The 20,484-nt window shown below is 46.1% G+C and overlaps 1 protein-coding gene across 5 annotated transcripts; it reads right to left on the reverse strand.

The window, feature by feature from the left end:
- Positions 1-46: 46 nt before the first annotated feature.
- On the reverse strand, positions 47-15,030 carry TARS2 (threonyl-tRNA synthetase 2, mitochondrial). Of its 5 annotated transcripts, none has more exons than XM_036098336.2 (18): positions 14,902-15,030; positions 14,383-14,579; positions 13,937-14,060; positions 12,087-12,211; positions 10,943-11,060; positions 10,765-10,829; positions 10,423-10,501; positions 9,135-9,281; positions 8,877-8,975; positions 8,365-8,582; positions 7,727-7,889; positions 7,039-7,176; positions 6,789-6,866; positions 4,694-4,794; positions 4,384-4,485; positions 4,139-4,211; positions 3,415-3,529; positions 47-407 (listed from the first exon to the last, which is right to left on the reverse strand). In XM_036098336.2, exons 1-18 carry the CDS (start codon positions 14,965-14,967, stop codon positions 259-261), a joined length of 2,157 nt encoding a protein of 718 aa, XP_035954229.2. In that variant the 5' UTR covers positions 14,968-15,030; the 3' UTR covers positions 47-258. The 5 variants fall into 5 exon arrangements, 4 of the variants coding, with proteins under 4 accessions (XP_035954229.2, XP_035954226.2, XP_077928610.1 ...); XM_036098333.2 differs by having other exon boundaries at positions 10,943-11,186; XM_078072484.1 differs by lacking the exon at positions 10,765-10,829 and having other exon boundaries at positions 10,983-11,060.
- Between the last annotated feature and the right edge of the window lie 5,454 nt (positions 15,031-20,484).

Below are 20,484 nucleotides of genomic sequence, written 5' to 3' on the forward strand. Positions count from 1 at the left end.
CTTTTATCCCCTGCTCAGGAGTCAGAGATGAAGATGAAGACACATACCCGAGAGCTTCAAGTTTATTCTTTATACTTTCACTTTCCTCACATCCAAACAGCTACAGCTTCCCCCAGATCAAATGTCTTTCCAGGAGAGCAAACTCATGCCTCCACATGAATTCTGAAGGGTCTGGGGGACTCCAGACTCTGGCAGTTAGGTCAAGGTCTCCCACGTGAAGGGAGGCTGGTGGCTCCTGCCACATCTGTACACAAAAGCTCAGAACACTTCCTCAGCATCTGGGACCCTGGTGTTCTGGAGCTCCAGCAGCCGTTGCACAGCCTCAGTCAAGTCCCGCTCCCCAAGTCGGCGGTTATCTCGAGTCCGAATGTTCACTGTTCTCTTACTCTGCTCTTTCTGGCCAACCACTGCAGGAAGAGAGGAGGTTTGGGACTGTTAGGGCACATTTATCCACATGGGATATGCAAAAATTCAAGAGACCTATGTCTTTAGGAAGGGTGAGAGCACAGCCCAGATACAGTTCAGGAAAAGGGTATATTTAGCTGCCTCTTGCTCTCCAGTTCCCTGATCATCCTGATGAGATAAGGAAATGTTCCAGACATGCTCTCCATGCCTTATCACTTCCAGTCAGGAGCCTAAGGGTCGGCGATAGTAGGGTCACCCAGAGAGAGACAAACAGACTAAGAAGCAGACCCAGAGAGAAACTGTGTGTGTGTGTGGACATCAGAGAGAGGGGAGGGTGGCAAGAATACAAGACCCATGGGGCAACTTACTCTAAATGCCAATGGGCGAGTGGGTGTATAAAACGAGAGAACTGAGTAATCTGACAAGAGGAGTTTCTGCTCCTTGTCTTCAAGACAGAGCTCTGAGTGGAGAAATGAAAAAAGGAACAAGGTGGCCTGACTCTTCTTAAGGTCTTTCTGATCATCCCTTAGGGCTGACTCCATCTGGGTCCAGAATAAACAAAGCTAACTAATTAGCACCTTATTAATCCTTCCTGTCCCTTTCTCTCTAAAGCTCATTTGGTTAATTAACCTAATAGACACCAAGAGCTTGGATGAGGGTCAGAAGAAAACTGTTTTCCTGAAGCCATAAAACTCCTAATAGAAAACATAGGTGGTATTATCTTGGAGATTGGCTTTAGCAACTTTATTCTGGATATGTCTTCTCAGGCAAGGGAAACAAAAGCAAAAATAAATTACTGGGACCACATCAAACTAAAAAGCTTTTGCATAGCGAAGGAAACTATCAACACAATGAAAAGGCAACCTACTGAATGGAAGAAGATATTTATAAATGATATATCTGGTAAGGTGTTAATATCCAAAACATATAAAGAACTCATACAACTCAACACCAAAAAAAACCACAAAAAACAAACAAAAAAAAACAAACCCACCAAAAAAACAAATAGTCATATTTGAAAGTAGGCAAAGGGCCTAAACAGACATTTTTCCAAAGATGACATACAGATGGCCACCAGGCACATAAAAAGATGCTTAACAACACTAATTGTCAGGGAAATGCAAATCAAAACCACAATGAGATTATCATCTCACAACAGTCAGAATGGCTAGTATCAAGACAAGAAATAACAAGGATTGGCAAGGGGAGAAAAAGGGACCCTGTTCACTGTTGGTGGGAATGCAAGCTGGTACAGCCACTGTAGAAAACAGTATGAAGGTTCCTCAAAAAATTAAAAATAGAAATACCATATGATCTAGTAATTCCACTGCATGGTATTTACCCTCCACCCTCCACCCCCCACCCCCGGCCAAAAGAAAACACTAATTCAAAAAAAATATATGCACCCCTATGTTTACTGTAACATTATCAACAATAGCCAATATATGGAAGCAACACAAGTGTCCATCAAGAGATACACAGATAAAGATGTGGGGGGTACAAACACACACACACACAACGGAATATTACTCAACCAAAAAAAGAGTTGAGATTTTGTTATGTGTAACAACATAGATGGACCCAGCGGATACTGTGCTAAGTGAAGTCAGTCAGAGAAAGACAAATACCATATGATTTCACTTTTTTTTTTTTTAAAGTTTTACACCCAACATGGGGCTTGAACTCACAACCCTGAGATCGATGAGTCACATGTTCTACCAACTGAACCAGCCAGGTGCCCCATATGATTTCCCTTATATGTGGAATCTAAAAAACAAATGAGGGTGCCCCGGTGACTCAGTCCGTTAAGTGTCTGCCTTCAGCTCAGGTCATGATTCCAGGGTCCTGGGACTGAGTCCCACGTCGGGCTCCCTGCTCAGTGGGGAGCCTGCTTCGCCCTCTACCCTTCCCCCCTGCTTGTGCTCTCTCTCTCAAATAAATAAAATCTTAAAAACAAAAAACAAAAAACAAATGAACAGACAGACACACACACACCAGAAACAAGCTCATAAACACAGAGAACAAAAAAAGTGGTGGTTGCCAAAGGGGAGCAGGGTGGGGACATGGGCAGAATAGGTGAAGGGGATTAGAGGTACAAATGTCCATTTATAAAATAAGTAAGTCACAGGGATGAAAAACACAGCATAAAGAATATAGTCAATAATACTGTAATAACATTGTATGGTGACAGATGGTAGCTACATTTATTGTGATGAGCACCAAGTAATGTACAGAAGTGTCGTCACCATGCTGTATACCTGAAATTAATGTAACATTGTGTCAACTATACATCAATTAAAAATTTTTTTAATTTAATTTAAAAAATAAAGAAATTAATGTTAAAGTTACTATGTATATAATTAGGAATAAATAGCAAAACATATAAAAATTATAAGGATAAAATGTGAGTCTAAAAAGAAATGCTATTTTTGCATCAAAATACTTTGAGCCTTGGGCAATACCCCCAGAGCCAATGTGGTTCACACTCTCCCACCTCAGTCTCAAGGGGCACTTTAGTGGAGATGTCTGAAAATACGGGCCCAGCAGGTAAAATTCAAACACTGGCTGGCTACACACAAACCCCTAGTCTTGAAGGTGCTCACTTTCTACCATATGTTGTAATAACCTAAATCTCATCAAATGTTTTCTCAAGTGTCTGTGATTTTGTACTTTTTTTGTTCTGTTGAGAATATTATTTTGTACTAGATGTTGGTAAAAAAAAGTGCTTTTCGTGCCTGGGACGTAATTCTCTATGACTCAGCACAAATGCAAAGAATAAATTAGTAGTACAAAAAAAGAAAAAAAAAGGAAACTCTTCTGAGGTTGAGAACTGCTTGTCAGGGGGTGAAGGAACCTAGGGCCCAAATGGCTCAGGTGTCCTGAATCCAGATCAGGTAATGAACCCCAATTAACCCAAATACGCAGATAAGCAAATTTAATAGGAAAAAAGAGCACAGGAAGTCGGTGGAGAGTGCAGGGCTCTGAGGGCCTGCGCTGCTGGTCACTCACCGAACTGAAAGTTGTAGTGGGAGAGCTGAGCCCGGCGGACCCTCCGGCTGAGGGTCAGGCCTGAGTCAGCATCCAGGTCACAGACCAGCCCTGCAGCCTGCAGCCTCTGCTGTACCTGGGGCAGAGGGGCAGAGGTTTGATGCCAGGAACTGAAGGCTAAGAAGCTAGAATAGTCTGATACCAATCTTCCCCATGCCCTGGATCTGTTCCCCCATCCTCTGCCTCAAGGCTCTCTGTTTCTCATTGACAACCCTTCCTTGTTCATCTCTGCACTGAGGCCCCTCCCCAGCCCCCCATAGTTTCTGTCTGCTTCCTACTGGAGCCAAGCCAGCCACCAATTCCCCGACTCTGCCTGCTCTAGCCCCAGTGCTACTCAACCAGCTACTTGACTCTGGTACCATCCATATCTTTACTTCTCTCTAGAAAGGAAACATGAAACCAACACTTACCCAGGCCCCTTTTCTGCCAAGTGCTCTGTTGTCAGCATTTAACATTTGTTAATTTGTTTAATTTTCACACATCTCCATAGGCAAGGAATTCAGTCTCATTTCTCAGATGTGGAATCTCCAGCATAAAGGCCGGCATCCATTTGAGCCCAGTCTTGTGTTTCCAAGTGCTATTTCCCTTCCACTATGCTGTGTGACCCCTTCCCACCCACTGCTCAGCCCTGGACTCCAGGTAGTCCTGCTTCAGCCCCTGTGCACACTGCCCAGCTTCTCCTCACCTCCCTGGCATATTCCTCTTGCTCAGTTTGCACAGGGATGACCACCACCTGGAACGGGGACAGCCACAATGGCCTGGTGGAGAGAGAAGAGGAAGGCAAACAAATACTCTGGCTCTGACCATAGTGTGGCTGCAGAGAGTTGATTTGAGAGGAAAATAGAAGAGGGAATCTGAGGAGACCAGGATCTGGAGCATGCACTATCTGGTCTGAGGACCAGAACAGAAATCTGGGGCCAGAGGTCTCACCATTTTCCTCCACAGCTTTCCGCCAGCACTCCCAACATCCTTTCCACAGAACCTAGCACTGCTCGGTGAATGAGGACTGGACGCTCCGGGACTCCCGCCTGCCTTGGAGGGAAAGAGGGGGATGGATGGAATAGAGGAAGTGTCACAAAATGCACACCCAAGATCACCTTCTGGTTTTCCAGAAATATTTAGCTCCAGCAAAGGGTAGAGGATTTGGGTTTCATTTTTAGGGACAAAGATAGAGGGGAAGTTGCTCTCCACCTATTCTGCTGGCAGCCAAGGGAAAAGGGGATGGGGCAAGGTTCTGTACCCCTTGTACTGGAGGTCAAATCTCAGGGGCAGTTGGAAGTCAAGCTGGATTGTCCCGCACTGATGGGGCCGACTCAGGGCATCATGGAGGTGCACATCAATCTGGAGGAGACAGATAGGAGGGCATAAGAACAACCACAAGCAGTAGCCTCTACTGAACATACCACCCACCTTCTACCCACCCACATCCCAGGCTGTTTTGAGAGACGTGTCCTAGCTGTAACATACTCTACTTCACTCACTGGGCATTCCAGCAGTGGCTCTTTCTGCTCAGTAGTGGTATAACTTTAAGAGACATCAACACTGACATGAATGACTCACCCACACCCTGGCCTCTGAATCCCTTGAGCTCGTCAGCTCAGAGATCTTCACATGTACTCATGCATGGCTATAGCCTTCATCTTGTCATTGCCCAGAATGGCTGCACCTCTGGAACAGTGCATCACAACACCCTGCTCTGATTACGGTCTCTTGGTCTTCTGGCTCTGACAATTATTCCTACTAATGGCTTTTCAATTTCTAGGTTCCTTCCCATTCACAGCCCCTACCACCTTTCCTTCTTTCCCCATGCAGCTGGAACCACTCTCCCTGGTTCCCTTCCACCATTGTTCTCCTGTCACATGCCCATGGCAAAACCCCAACCTGGTGGCACTCTGGCCTCCCACCTCCTTGGCCCTGCAACAGAACTGCCCAGAGCTGCCCACCATGTCCCATACCACACAGATGCATAAATGTCGGGACTGATGCCACCAAGCAGGTCCCTGTTTTGAACTTTAACTGCGCCCTTGCTACTGTCAGCAATCCTTTGCTGCCCTAGTCAGTTTTGTGTCCTGTTCTCAAGGATTTTCAAGCTTTCTCCTCTTCCTATCTTCACTGCTCTCACTGACAACTCTCCTCTGCCCTACTCCCATCTCACAGGGAAATCAGATAATGATATCACAAGATGGAAAAATGTCTCAACTTCCTGTCACCACATCTACAGACTTCCTTGCATGTACCCCTAATCTTTCTTCCTGCCTCCAGAACGATGGCAAAGGTAGTCTCTTGTGGGCTCTCAATCCTACCCCTCAAAACTCCCCAAGAAATTCCCTCCACTGAAACCGTTCTACAACTTCAGCTTCTCCCTGACCCAAACAGGCTCTCCTTCATCAGAGCGTTTAAACATTCTCAAATTTCTCCCTTCATCAAAATCTCTCGACTACCCAGCCCCCTTACCCCAGCCTCCACTTTACCAAAAATGTTCCTTCAATGTCTTTTTTTTTTTTTTAAGATTTTATTTATTTGACAGAGCAAGCGAAAGAGCACAAGCAGGGGGAACAGCAGAGGGAGAAGCGGGCTCCCCACCGAGCAGGGAGCCCAATGTGGGGTTCGATCCCAGTACCCTGGGATCATGACCTGAGCCAAAGGCAGAAGCTTAACCGACTGAGCCACCCAGGTGCCCTGGTCCTTCAATATCTAACAGCCTTGGGGCGCCTGGGTGGCTCAGTCGTTAAGCGTCTGCCTTCGGCTCAGGTCATGATCCTTGTGTCCCAGGATCGAGTCCTGCATCAGGCTCCCTGCTATGCGGAAGGCCTGCTTCTCCCTCTTCCACTCCCCCTGCTTGTGTTCCCTCTCTCGCTGTGTCTGTCAAATAAATAAATAAAATCTTAAAAAAAAAAAAAAAAATCTAACAGCCTTTTCATTGAGCCCAGCAGACACTTGCCAGTCCTTTTTTTCCCAACTTCTTCCATTTTTTCCAACTTGCCCTGCAAGTTTTTACCCTGCCCTCAGCCTCTGCCTGTACTGTTCCCACCCAGAACTCCTCTGTACTTGGCCAACAATGACCTTTCAGGTTAGAAAGAGAATCCTGCAAGAAGCCTTTCCTGACCCTCCTGAGTGACATGCTCCCTTGGTATCTACAGTGCGGATTCTGTGGCTCCAAAATGCCTATTTAGCTCCCACACCCTACACAACACCACAAGCTTCATGGGGGCAGGAAACGTACTGCTCTTTATATCCTACACAAGTTTAAAAATATTCCTTTGTGTCTATTAAATATCTAATAAAACAAAACAAAAAATGAATAAATAAAACTCTTAGCAAGGTCCCCAACTTACCTTAGGTCCATAGAACGCACCATCTCCAGGGTTGAGGTCCCAGGGTTTTCCAAATTCTTCCAGGGCCCGCTGAAGGACCTTTAAGAGGGGATGAGACAAGACAGGAATGTGTCATCTTAGACTTTATGAGCAACAGATCCCTCCAGTCCCCAACAAATGACCTGCTTAGCATATGCCTCTAAGGAGGACCCTGATTCCCATCTCCCCTCCCCCATCAGAGAGTGGTTTATCTGCCTCTTCACCTACTTACCTGTTCAGCTTGGTCCCAAAGGCAAGGCTCTCCCAGGAAGCCAGACGGTCGGGTGGATAGTGCCAGGCGGAACGAGAAGCCAAGGATGGCATAGACAGAATGGAGGAAATCAAGACAGCCTCGGATCTCTGCTTCAAGCTGGAGGCAGAAAATAGAGTGGGTGAGCTGTATGCCACCTAGAGCTCTGGAGTGATGGGAGTTTGGGGGAAACACAAGGCAGAAACATAGAGGACAGTTAAGGCTATCATGTAACTGAGTTGTAGTATATGAAGAGGGAGACTGGAAATTGGGAACATTGGCAGTTCATATGGAGAATGGAAAGTGGTTTAGAAATGCTTTGCCGGGGCAACCTGTTGGGACCCCCTCATTCTTGAGAACTTTTTTTTAAAAAAGATTTTAGTTATTTATTTAACAGAGAGAGACACAGCGAGAGAGGGAACACAAGCAGGGGGAGTGCGAGAGGAAGAAGCTGGCTTCCCACAGAGCATGGAGCCCAATGTGGGGCTTGATCCCAGGACCCTGGGATCATGGCCTGAGCCGAAGGCAGATGCTTAATGACTGAGCCACCCAGGTGCCCCCCAGAGCTTTTTCTGTATCTTCCCTTAATAAACTTCTATCGCTTTACTCACACACACACAAAAAAAAAGAACGAAAAAGAAATGCTTTGGTGGAGTTGGGGAAGGGCCACCTGGTCCGGTGCACAGAAGATGTGTGCGTCATCCTGCTGGAAACACCGCAGCCGGGTCAGTCCCCCCAGACTGCCAGAGGCCTCGGCCCGGTGCAGGGCCCCGAAGTCTGCCAGTCGCAGGGGCAGCTCTCGCCAGGATCTGGGCCGGTGAGCGAACATCAGGCTGAGGATGGGGTACGGAAAGGTCAGGGCCACAGGGAAAAGTAGCCCCCGCAGACTGCTCCTCCAGCCAATGTGCTTGCTTATTTTCTCTGTGCCATCAGCTAGCACCCTGTCCAGCCTTAGCCTGCCCTCCCACTGAGTCCTGTCCATCCCACTCAGCACAACTGGAGCCCCGCCTGACTGAAAGTACATTTGTTAGGAACAGCAGCAGCATGTACTGCGCCCCTATTCTGTGTTCTGAGATGAAAGAGGAACTTTGGGCAGCAACTCCAAACCCTTGATGTTACACAAGGAGACTAAGGCTTAGAGAGGTAGATGGTTTCCCCAAATTCACATGGTTAGCTGGAGGGCAGATTCAAGACTCAAATCAGGTGTCCCAGTGCTCTGCCAAGGTGCTTTCTATTACTTCATACTGGGCAACCCGGTTGCCCAACCCCAGCCCTGAGAGGACCCAGGACTCCGGGCTCCTAGCTCACCAGTGCGCAGGGCAGTTCATGGGCTTGAGGGCAAGTGTATCTGTGGGATGGCTGGTAGAGTGGTCACTCGGGGAGCTGGTGGGCCCGTCAGAGCCCGAGGGCTGTAGGGCAAACATGTCTTCCTGATAATGTTCCCAGTGTCCTGACAGCTCCCAGAGTTTCGTAGAAAACAGCGTGGGGCTCTTCACTTCTGAGAAACCACGGCGGGTGTACTCGGCCTGAAGAGGAGGGTACCGACATGGAATGTCAGAAGGACTGGGGGAGAGGCGGCAGGGTGGCAGGCATGCGATTCTCCCGAGACCTCAGGTCATGCTGATGTCAGCCACAATCCGTTAAGTATCATGTTCTCTCTCTAGACCCTGACCCTGTGAACCACACATTCCTAGGACCTTGTTAAAGGTCACCAGCACTTCACATTGTTTATGTTTAATCCCCCTCTTTTAACACTTGGCATCTTCTGGGCCCTGATTTCCTCCCTGGTCTTCCTTCCTCTCGATTTGCGTCCCCCTTACCCTGATAAAAGCCACCAGTGCGTTATACACCCTTGTCCCTCGAGGCAGGAAGAAGCAGCTCCCAGGGCTCAGTTCATGGAAGAAGAAGAGCTCCTGTGCCTGTGCAGGAAAAGCAGCATCACTCAAGGGACAAACTGGGGACTCTGGGACCCAGAAGAAACAACTGATGGAGCAGCTCAATCTCTTGGATTCATAATCTGCTCCCAACTTCACCATCAGGTTCCTTCACACCCATTCCCCTTCTCCCAATCTCTGTACCTTCCCAATGCGCCGGTGGTCCCGTAACTCCGCTTCCTCCTTCCACTCTTCCCAGGCCCTCAGCTCCTTTGCTGTGGGGAAGGAGATCCCTGACACTCGCTGCAGTGTCTCTGAGGCACCCGAGGACCTCCATAGGGATGAGGAGTTCTATGGGAGGACACAGGAAGCCAGAGAGAAGATGGGGGGACTGCAGGTACCTAAGCTCTCCTTCGATGATGCTTATCTGATACTGAGCTTAAGCCCCATAGTGTCCCGTCTCATGCTCATCCTGTCTCCCACTGCCTCCACCAGCGAGATTCCACTATCCGCCCAGACCCCCTGCCACGTTTATAGCTTCAGAGACGCCTGGACTCCTAATCCCAACTTGTGTCCTACTCAAGCCTAACTATCCTGCCACCTCTTTTTCTACCCATTCTCCCATAGGCACCCTTGTAATTAGGGCCTCCCCCCGCTCCCCCCACACACTTCTAATCAATGACGGCTCACCGGAGTAACCTTAAGCTCTGGTCAAATGTCAGTCTACCCATCTACTTATCAATCTCCCACACTATGTCCTACTCCCGGCCACATGAAATTCAAATGCCTCTGCTTGCTCTTCTCTTGAACGATTTAACAAGAAATAGCCTATGTTTTATAGCACTTTTAGCTTTTCCTCAAACACTTTCTCCTGTGTTAGCTGACTTTGTCTCTGTGATGGGGATTTATTGGCAGGACAGGAATTAACAACAACCTTATTTTATAGATGGGGAAAATGGGTAAGGAGATTTACCCAAGGCCACATACTTCACTGGTGGCAGAGCTAGGACTAAACACAAATGGCTGGGTTTTCAGTCCAGCGCTTCTGGCTGTGTATACCTGCCTCTCCCCTTGCTCCCTGCTCCCATTCCACCTAATAAATAACTCACCTGGCCCAGGAACAGTATTTTCATAAAAGGCACGCCTTTGACTTATCATATTCTCCCTGTACCTGTCAAATGGTGTTCTATACACCCTCTCTCCACAGAAGCCTCCCCCATGTGACCCTGTCCAACCTGTTTACACGCTCCCTCTCCATCTCCCTAACACTGAAGTTCAACTACAGAATGTGAATTGGCTTCTGGACCCTGGCAGGGTGTCCAGCATCTGCCATCAGACTGGGAGTTTGCAGAAGGGAGGAACTAAAAATCTTTCTCCTGGATTCCCCGCTCAGCTATCAGAGGAGAGAAAGGGCTGAGAGATCATCTTCCCATTCCCCTGCTCATCGCAGTGAACACAGGAGTCTCAACCTAACCTTGCCCTTACAACTGACCGTTAGCAGCTTCAGTCCTCCAATCTGTCCAGTATGCCGAAGGTGGGGGCCCCGGCAAAGATCAACCAGCATGCCACACCTGGGAGAAAGAAGAGGCCACTTAGTGGTTTCCAAATCTTTGAGCTTCTAGTGTTCTCCCTCTCATGGCCTTCAGCAGACAGAAAAAAAATGAAGAACTGTTCTACAGAGAGAGCAAGAGCAATGGGAGATAAAATTATTTCCTCTTCCTCTTCCTTTTCTGGAGCAACAGATTACCTTCTACCTTCTTTCCCTCATCCCATTTCTGGCCTTCTTTGGTGCATCCCACCTCTCCCTCTTTCCCTCCATTTTGACAGCTCTCACCCATAGACTGTTGCTGTTGGACCTGTCACTTTCTCCTCAATCAGGCGAAGCTTAAAGGGGTTATCCTGGAAGGAGAGTGAGGATAAGCTTTTATTCCTATATAGATGTCCTGGGAGAGAGCTACCCCTTCCCTCATGCTTCTGGGTCTTCCTCCTAAATGTGTGCACCTCCACCCCACCTTGAATAGCTGGCGAAGCTGATCCTGAGACACCTCTAACCTCCGGAAGGGTTGAGCAGCAGCTGCAAGTTCCTGGCAAATCCGCTCCAAAGCAGGCAGCTCTGAGCCCCGGACTGTCCTGGAAAGATGAGAGTTGGTTGGCTTGCATCTGCTGAGAAGCATGACCTGGGTGCCAAACCTGTTGGCTAAGGGGTGAAATCCTGCTCTCCAGAGACATCTAGAATTACTGGCAAAGACAGACAAACTGAGAGAAAACATAATTAGGAAATCAGGTATAAATTTTCCAGCAGGAGCAAAAGCTCTATGTATGAAATTAAAAGTTGGATTCAGGCAACATGGATGGACAAAATTAGGGCACTAGTAATGAAGGATGAAGTGAAAAGTTAATTCACAAAGACTAGAGAAGTTTCAAGCCGAATTAGAAAAAGGAAAGACATGGACTAGTGGAGAAAATGGCACCGATATCACAGTTGAGGCCTGGAGAGGCCCTTCCCTAAACTTTCTCCTCCAAATTGAACATGCCTGATGCCCCAGAAAAAGGGGGCAGAAACCACCCTAGTGAAAGGGTACACACTCAGTTATAAAACGAATTAGGTTTGATGAGCTGATGTATAGCATGGTGACTACATTTGATAATTCCATATTGTATATATTGAAATTTGTAAGAGCAAACCTTAAGGGTTCACATACACACAAAACGAGGAAGTGAGGTGATGAATGTGTTAATGAACTCAATTGTGGGGATCCTTTCACAATGTATACAAACACCAAATTACCAGGTTGTACGCTTTTTTTTTTTTAATTTTTTTATTGTTATGTTAATCCCCATACATTACATCATTAGTTTTAGATATAGAGTTTTTTTTTTTTTTTAAAGTTTATTTATTTACGTCATTTCTACACCCAGCATGGGGCTTGAACTCACGACCCTAAGATGAAGAGTCGCGTGCTTTTCTGACTGAGCCAGCCAGGCCCCCCTCACATTGTACACTTTAGTATATGTGCTGCTGAAGCGAGCATTGTACACTTTAAATATGTTACTTTGTCAATTATACTCCAAAAAGTTGAAAAATGAAATAAAATATGGTGAAATATATAAAAAGGAAAGCACCCCGGAATCATTCCCTTTCCTTGCACTACTCACCGCTCCTTTCCCAGGAAGAAATCATGGTAGAAGCCACATTCTGTACTTGGACCTCGGCAGAGGACGGCACCAAGAAGCTGTTCAGCTGCTGCCCCCAGGACATGGGTGCTGGAGTGCCAGAACACCTGGGTTCACAAGAAAGGAGTTCATAACCTTCTCCTTTAACCCCTCACTCTCCGATCCTCTCCTCAGAGAAGCTGGTGTGAAACCAGTTTGGCTCTTTTACAAATAACTACCACAAAATGGGGAACCTCACCTTGGGGGTGAACATTAAATAGTAAAAGAAAAAAACAAAAACTGAATAGAAAAGAAAACAAAAGGCTAGTACAAGCAATGCACGGATGAGAGTAGCCCCCAGCCCTGCTCCTCAGTGCTTCCCAGTCCTAGAGCATAGAAGCAGGAGCTCAGTCTTCTTTTGTTACTCTTATAACATCCCCTTTTAGGGCTTCAGAGTAAACTACCTACTTAAGATGGTAGTTCCTAAGGGCTCTGTTTGGTCTTTTAGTTCTATTTTCTTCTATCCCAGGAATCTAGTTTGATGCAACCCCTCCTCTAGGATTTGGTCACCATTTATACGTAGGTGACAAAATTCCATTTTTCTGGATCCTAATAGATGAGGTCCGTATTACCTAAGCTGATATGAAGAAGACAAAGTGGGAAGGAGGCCAGTTGTGTGCTCAGCTGTGGAAGTCAAGTTAGAATTAAAAAATATAGGGGCACCTGGGTGGCTCAGCTGGTTAAGCATCTGCCTTCGGCTCAGGTCATGATCCTGGGGTCCTAGGATCGAGCCCCATGTCTGGTTCCCAGCTCAGCGGGGAGCCTGCTTCTCTCTCTCTCCCCCTGCTCGTGCTCTCTCTCGCTATATCTCTCTCTCAAATAAATAAATAATCTTTTAAAAAAAGAATTAAAAAATATATGCTACAGATGACTTATAATGTCTGCAGAGTTGAGGAACTGAACTGGCATATTACCTTTCTTTCATTTTTTTTTTTTTTAAGATTTATTATTTATTTGTCAGAGAGCGAGAGAGAGCGAGCACAAGCAAGGGGAGCAGCAGAGGCAGAGGGAGAAGCAGGTTCCCCAGTGAGCAAGGAGCCCGATGCAGGACTCAATCCCAGGACCCTGGGATCATGACCTGAGCCGAAGGCAGACGCTTAACTGACTGAGCCACCCAGGCATCCCTGAACTGGCATATTATTTTTCTATTTTCAGCTTATGATCTCTTTTTACTAGCACCAATGATGTCTACTTAATAGACCTAGGCTGAAAACTTTCATCATGAGTTTCTAGCTTAGCCAGGGCTAGTTAAGACCAGCAGTCTGTGGTATGTCTCTCTCCCAATTGCAAATGGAGAAACTGAGGCAAAAGAAATACTAGAAATATGCCCACTTAAATATCTCTTAGTTTAGGAGCGCCTCGGTGGTGCACTTGGTTAAGAGTCCGATTCTTGGTTTTGGCTCAGGTTGTAACCCAGGGTCCTGAGGTGGAGCCCTGTGTTGGGCTCTGCACTCTGCACAGAGACTGCTGGGTTTCTCTCTCTCATTCTGCCCCTCCACAGCACCCCCTACGCTCTCTCTCTCTCTCAAATAAATAAATAAATCTTAAAATATATATATATATATATGCACGCCTGGGTGGATCAGTCGGTTGAGTGTCTTGCCTTTGGCTCAGATCATGATCCCAGGATCGAGCTCAGCGGGGAGCCTGCTTCTCCCTCTACCCCGCCCCCTCCTCTCTCTCGCTCACTCTTTCAAATAAATAAAACTCTTTTTAAAAATTAAAAAATATATATATACATATATATCCCTTAGTTTAGTTCCCACGGTATTCCTGAAAAGGAAGAAACTTACTGCTTTGCCCTCTGCAGAACTGAATGTCAGAAACCTGAGGTCAGAATCTGTCTCCAAGGGCCGCTCCAGATCATAAAGTTCTCCATTCACCTGAGCAGCCACTGCAGTATCTGCCACTGTTGAACTTGGCGAGGGGAGTGGTGAGATAAAGAAAAAGACATGGTTACAATCCACAGGGGAAGAGAGGGACTAATCTCTCAACAACTCCAAACTTGAAAATGGGGAAAGGTGTCACCAGAGCAATAAAACCTATCATTTCTTTTCCTGATGGATAATAAATGAAGGGTAGACACTCTGAAACCAATGCAGATAAAAATGAATCCTCAGGAAAAGGCAGTCTTGATAGGGATGGAATAGAAGCAAGCAGAATTTTCATTCCCTGCTCAAGTCCTGCGAAGTACAGAGGAAGAGGGATAATCCTGGCAGGTATAAAATGGGTCTGGTACCTGATCTGCTGGGCTAGTTGGTAAGGGGTTGTGTTCCATGCCACAGCATCCACTTTCTGGCCTCCAGGGAGTGATATCTTAATAGTCCGGTGTTCCTTCTGTGCCATGCTTGCTAACCTCTTTACTTGAGCAGTCCACAGCTCCTCAAAAAGGCCAAGCCGCTCTGCCAGCCAGTGTGGAGGGGTCGGCACAGCTGCCTGGAGGGAAAGAGGTTAGAAGGAAACACGGGTCCCATCATTCCTTTCTGGGATTGGGCCTGGTGGGAGGTGAGAATACTGAAGTGATCTTGGTCCTAACCCTAGTCTGTAAGAAGACTGGGTGATACTGGGCTGGAGTCCTATGCTGCCCAGTCTGTTGACCCTAGGAAAAAGATGGCTGCAACGAAGGGCTTAGGGTAGCCGGGTCCAGGGACTCACGGCAGCTACGGTATGGGCTGTCAGGCTCCGTCGAGAGCCTACACCTTGGACCTCAGCTGGACTGGGTCCGACGCGGTTCCTAACTTTTGGGTACCTCACGCACCGTGTGTAGCCCGCAGGCTTGCAAGCCTGGGAGCCGGAGCTGCCGCCACCTCTGATAAAACCCCATGTTCCTTCAGACGCGTGCCTACATCCTTAAACAAATTACCGTTGTTTCTCCTTCACCGGATTCCTCATTGGCTTCCGGCCCAACAACTCCCATGCCTACTGGTTCCTATAGCTGCCACTCTAGCCTGGGACCACCTCCAGGAACTCCGGAGAGGTACGCCCCACACAGCACGAGCAGCGGTGTGGGTGGTTCCGGGTGAGCGGAAGACCTAAACTGTTACACACACCAGCAATCCCGAAACCTGAAGTTTCAGCCCAAAGTAGCAATAACCTATCTTGCAGCTTTGAGGACTGGGGCAGGAAAACTCTTGAGAAATGAGAGTGGGAGAAAAACGGACAGGAAATAGTCATTTCCTTTTAACCACAGGTTTTCTTTTACATAGTCTTTACCGGCAGGTAGGAAACAGGTAAGAGCATAGTCTTTGGAAACAGCGTAAATCCTGGATCTATCTCCCATTCACTGTGTAATTTTAGGTAGATTACTTAATTTCTTCTAAGCTTCAGTTTCCTCATCTATAAAATGGGAATAATACTAGCAACACTCCCAATTGTTGAAGTTAATTTCATGTAAATCGTGCGTGGTACACGGTAATGGGCTACAATAGCGACAAGCTGTTAGAATAAATGAATTTAACAGCGTTGGGGCGGGAGCAAAGAATCTGCAGAGGGCACTTCATGGAATCTCTTCATAGTCCTAGTGCTTAAGAGAGACCTTAGAGGGGCGCCTGGGTGGCTCAGTCGTTAGGCGTCTGCCTTCGGCTCAGGTCATGTCCCAGGGTCCTGGGATCGAGCCCCGCATCGGGCTCTGCTCCGTGGGAAGCCTGCTTCTCCCTCTCCCACTCCCCCTGCTTGTGTTCCCTCTCTCGCTGTCTCTCTCTCTGTCAAATAAATAAATAAAATCTTTAAAAAAGAGAGAGAGAGACCTTAGAGACCTCTTAATCTTACACATGGAAGAATTTAAGGTCGAAGATAAGTGACTTAAGGTAAAACAGTAAGTGCTGATGCTAGATTTTGAATCCAAGTCTTACACTCTCCTATCACACCATGCTTTCTCTAGCAATAGAGTTTACTTCCAATATACTCCCCCATCACTTCAGAAAGAGGTGCCTGACCCTAGAATCTTAGCTGTGTGCTTCCTACACAAGACCTTGCCTCTCATTCCCATCCTAGCTCTCCACTTCCTTAGCTCTTCTCTTCCCACTCCCTGCATTATCTAGGACAGAGGACTAGGTATATTTGATTTATTTTACACAGTAAAAATTGAAACACGGTCACATTTGTGGTAAAGTATGAGTAGAAATGGACTTGGGGGCAGCTGTAAGGTTCTCAGTAACTCCCCTTCGTCCCCTCACCTGGGGGTGGGGATGGTAAGAGATGGTTCTCAAGTTTCCAATGGTAGTGGAATCAAGGATTGTGGAGGAAGCGCTGTCAGAGAAAGCTGTTTAATCTAGGCTTCCAGAGGCCCAAGGTTCTTTCTGGGGCAGGCAGCAATTGACTTGAATCACAGGCACCACTCTGGATCTTGGTTCCATCTCCTGACACCCTGAAATACAAAAAAATAGACAAGACTGTGGAAAAGGAAAATTACTTGTGTGTGGGAGGGGTGGTCTGGAGGGTTGGAAAAAGGCAGACAGGATTTAAAAATGACATTCAGAAATTGTGACAACAGGCAAAACTTTTCCCATGGCTTTGCACCAAAAGGGATGGGAAGTTTATATTACAGGTAACAAAATGATAGGTTCTCAATAATCATTGAATTAAGAATGTATCAATCACTGTATTGACTTAAAACTCCAAAGGATAGTAGAGGGTTGGTAGAATAAACAGGCTACACTGTTATGGCAGCTCCCTGCACTCATCCCTCAAACATGTACTGACTTACTTTGTGCAATGCACTGGACTGAGGGCTCATGGGATGCCCATCAATCAATGACTACATCATCACCTATGTAACTTGTGTTGCAGTGGAGGAAGGAAGGAGTGTCAGGAGTTATTCCATTCTTCTTGTTGGAAACAAGCCAGCCAGCAAGCAAAGAAGAGCAAGCCAGCTAGGGCCGATTCATTTATCACCAGTTCTACAATTTCTGATTTGTGACTACCATGTCTCAGCCTCAGGGAATTTTAACCCATTAGTCTGTCTGGGAATCATCTATCCCTAAAACTGCTCTTACCTTCCACCGAGAATATCACCAAACACCTACTATGTGCCAAATGCTACGCCCTATCTTATTTAATTCCAAGAACAACCCTCACAAATAATAGCTCTTCTTATGCTCCCTTTAAAACATAGAAAACGATCCTCAGAGAAGTCAAGCCCTAGCCCATCTGAATCCAAAGCCTGTGTTATGCCATGCTGCCTTTCAGCAACCAGAATAGCCCTAATGCATCATGTTTGGTAGCAGAGCTCCCTTTTTCTCTGCAGGGTACATCACTTGTAGGGCCAAAGAGGCCTTTAATATAGAGTGAAAAGAGGGGTCTAATAAAAAGCCAAGAAAAGAAGTATCTTATCAGATTTTCTTTAACCAAAGTTAAGGAAAAATAAGTGTTTAGGAAATCATGCCAGCAGATTTCAGAGAAGTCCAGAGAAAAGGCAATCCTCAGTTAAGGGTATGCTATTGGTCACACTTTGGGAAATTCTCAGCTTTACTCTACCTTTAGAATAAACATCACAAGTTAGCTAAAGCTTCGGTTGAACAGGTATTATTTTTATATTCCTAAACTGTATGTAAGAATGCTCTCCATTGAAGGTAAAGTACATTTCCACTTGTCATCAGGATCAACATATACCCAAAATCTATCTTAGCTCTTCACAAAATTTCCCTGCACCTAAGAAGTAAAGATGCCAGAGGTAAAAAAGAGAAATTTAAGAGGGTAAAATATATAAAGAAAGGTTTCTGTCATTGTCACCAAATGCTTTTGAAGCCCAGAGAACTGGCCAAGTGGCTAAAAGTACAGTAGGTGTGGGGAGGTTAGATTTATTTAAAAACAAAACGAAACAAACAGAACCCCCCACAACTTAGTGATGAAGATGTAGGATGGGGCCAAGCTTTTAACTTTGCTTTAAGATGCCAAAAAACTTTGTCTAGCCACATTTGCTGATTAAAAAAAAAAAAAAAAAAAAGAGGGGGAAGCTTCCTACCAGGGCATGGGGATGAGTTGAACTCTGTTTTGAAAACAAAGCCTTCGGCTTACCTAGAATCTCTACTATGACTTCCTTTCTCCAAGACAACTCTTGAGTCTGTAGAAGAGAAACAAAGCCATCTCCATCCTCTCCGCCCCCCCACCCCCCTTAAATGACCCTGATTTGTCAGGTGAGGCCAAACACAGGAGCCAGTGCTGGGATGTGTCAGCTTAGGTTGATGTTGAAGTAAAAAACAAAGGCAAGAGCAAAGTACTGTGAAAGAAAGTCCTAGATACATCTCTAGAAGGCAATGTACAACTAAGGTCCACTACCCAATAATCAAGATTTCAAATTAATCCTTTACTAAGCTCTATTGCCCTTGGCAATGATTGGCTATCTAGAAGATACAGGATGTGAACTGTTGTTTCACCTAAGTGTAAAGGATTCCTAGCCAAGGAACTGGACGCTGTGTATCTCCTTTCTTTCTACCCATTCCAACTGAAATATGGCAAGGAAAATGCAAAAAGTTTCAAGTTCTCTTAGCTCCTCTTTCCCACAAATTATGCAGCAAAGGATTTGAGTAATTCGCAAAAAGAGAGGGGACAGAACGGGGATGAGGAAGGAAGTAAAGTTGCTGGAACATCTAATTTGCTATGAACCCAACAGACTCAGGGCAGACTGGTTTACCCAGCACCCTTTTGAATCAAACAAAACCCTGCAGCCCATACTTGTTTTCTCTGTCGGTACTGGTCACTAGCCCCTCCACCCACATCTGTATTTTCAACTTTTGACTCTTGTGTAACAAAGGGAGAGAAAACAACAACAAAATAAAATCATAGTGCCATGAGGTAACTGCAATATCAAATAGATATCAGCCTTCTTATGCCCTTTCCCCCAGACTTGTAACTAAGCATAAAATGTCTCCCCCCCCCCGCCCGGCCCAGTTAGTCAGAATTTTGATTCTTAGTTTTACATTGCACTTGCTCCTTTCCTTTAAAGCATGTGGGCTTCTCCTTACTTCTACAAGGGGGAAGGGAGAACAGGATGTTTACTTAAGAGCTGCTATCTCACTTGCGGGTTAATCTCTTGTGGCTTTGTCTATGCAGCCTCAATGAGTTATTACTCAGCAATTGTGAACAGCAGCTGACCGGACTTGTCTATACAGTTACTCATAAACAAGTATGAGAAATGCCCCAATACCCCAAAACCCATTTGGATGGTGTTTGTGTTACTGTCTACATACACAAGGGGGTAACTCATCCCTCTTATACAAGATTGGCTTAAATATAAACAATTCCAGGGGATGAAGTTACGCATTTTCAACATGCCCAGAAAGACGAATGTGGAAGTCTAAAAGCTGTTGCTTCCTTGGAGATGGAGAAAGAAATCAGTTGGGCAAGTCAAAGTTCCAAGAGGGGACAGGGAAAAAGGTGAGCCAGATTCCATAAGCAGCCAGTACAATTGTACACCCTGCATACTGGGTGTGTTCCTAGGCTGCTATTTCTGAAGTGTCCGGTGACACATCCATGTAGCTTCATGTAATGAAGGCTATTTACAGCCTTCTTCCCTGCCAGTGACCCAGGCGGGGTCAGGATGCAGTGACTCTCTTTACCCCTTAAAGCTAACATTCCATTTATTAAGCTTCACTGGAGTATGAAAAAGGGATGGGGCAAGACAGGGGGGTTAAGTGTGGCTTATGTATGATAAGATTGCCAACATGCAGCAAGAAGGGTAGATGCGGGTAAAGAATTGATCAGAAGGAACCCTACCAACACTGCCTCCCCCAACTCTATGCTTGCTTTAAATCTATTTTTTTGGGGGGGGGGCAGAAAATCTTAAGCAGGCTCCACACCCAGCGTGGACCCCGATGTGGGGCTCAACCTCACAACCCTGAGATCATGACTTGAGCCAAAAATCAAGAGTTGGACACTTAATCGAGTCACCTAGGCGCCCCCTCTATGCTTGCTTTAAAAATGCTTCTTCACTTAAAAATTGTACAACTTTTTGAAGACATACACAAATAATTATCCATACAATATATCCCACTTCATTACCAACCACTCCTTGAACATCTTGACTTCACCCCACCCATCATCCCTTTTCAAAATTGAATTACACAAAGGAACAAAGAGAAAACCCACAAGGTCATGGGGATCTGAGAGGCTCAGATTGCCTTCAGTGACACTGAATGCTTAAGTCAAAGGGGACACCTGGGTAAGATCAGTGTGAGAGGGGGAAAGTCAACCACACAACAAAGGAAACCATACTTTATTAAACTGGAAAACAAAAACATACTATTGGGAACAAAGATAAAAAAAAAAAAAAGGAAAGGTTGGAAGAGAGGCAAGTGTAAGTGGTCACAAGGAAGGGACAAGACGGGTGGTCTGTGATATTGGT

The sequence above is a fragment of the Halichoerus grypus genome, chromosome 5 (genome assembly GCF_964656455.1).
Source record: "Halichoerus grypus chromosome 5, mHalGry1.hap1.1, whole genome shotgun sequence".
NCBI classification, from domain to species: domain Eukaryota; kingdom Metazoa; phylum Chordata; class Mammalia; order Carnivora; family Phocidae; genus Halichoerus; species Halichoerus grypus.

Bases quoted from the DNA above. Each gene is read 5' to 3' on its own strand.
- TARS2 (XM_036098333.2), bottom strand. From the start codon at position 14,967: ATGGGGTTTTATCAGAGGTGGCGGCAGCTCCGGCTCCCAGGCTTGCAA. The intron at 8,976-9,134 runs GTACAGAGATTG...TTTCCTGCACAG, and splicing joins ACCACCGGCGCATTGGGAAG to GCACAGGAGCTCTTCTTCTT. The intron at 8,583-8,876 runs GTAAGGGGGACG...CCTCCTCTTCAG, and splicing joins CACTGGTGGCTTTTATCAGG to GCCGAGTACACCCGCCGTGG.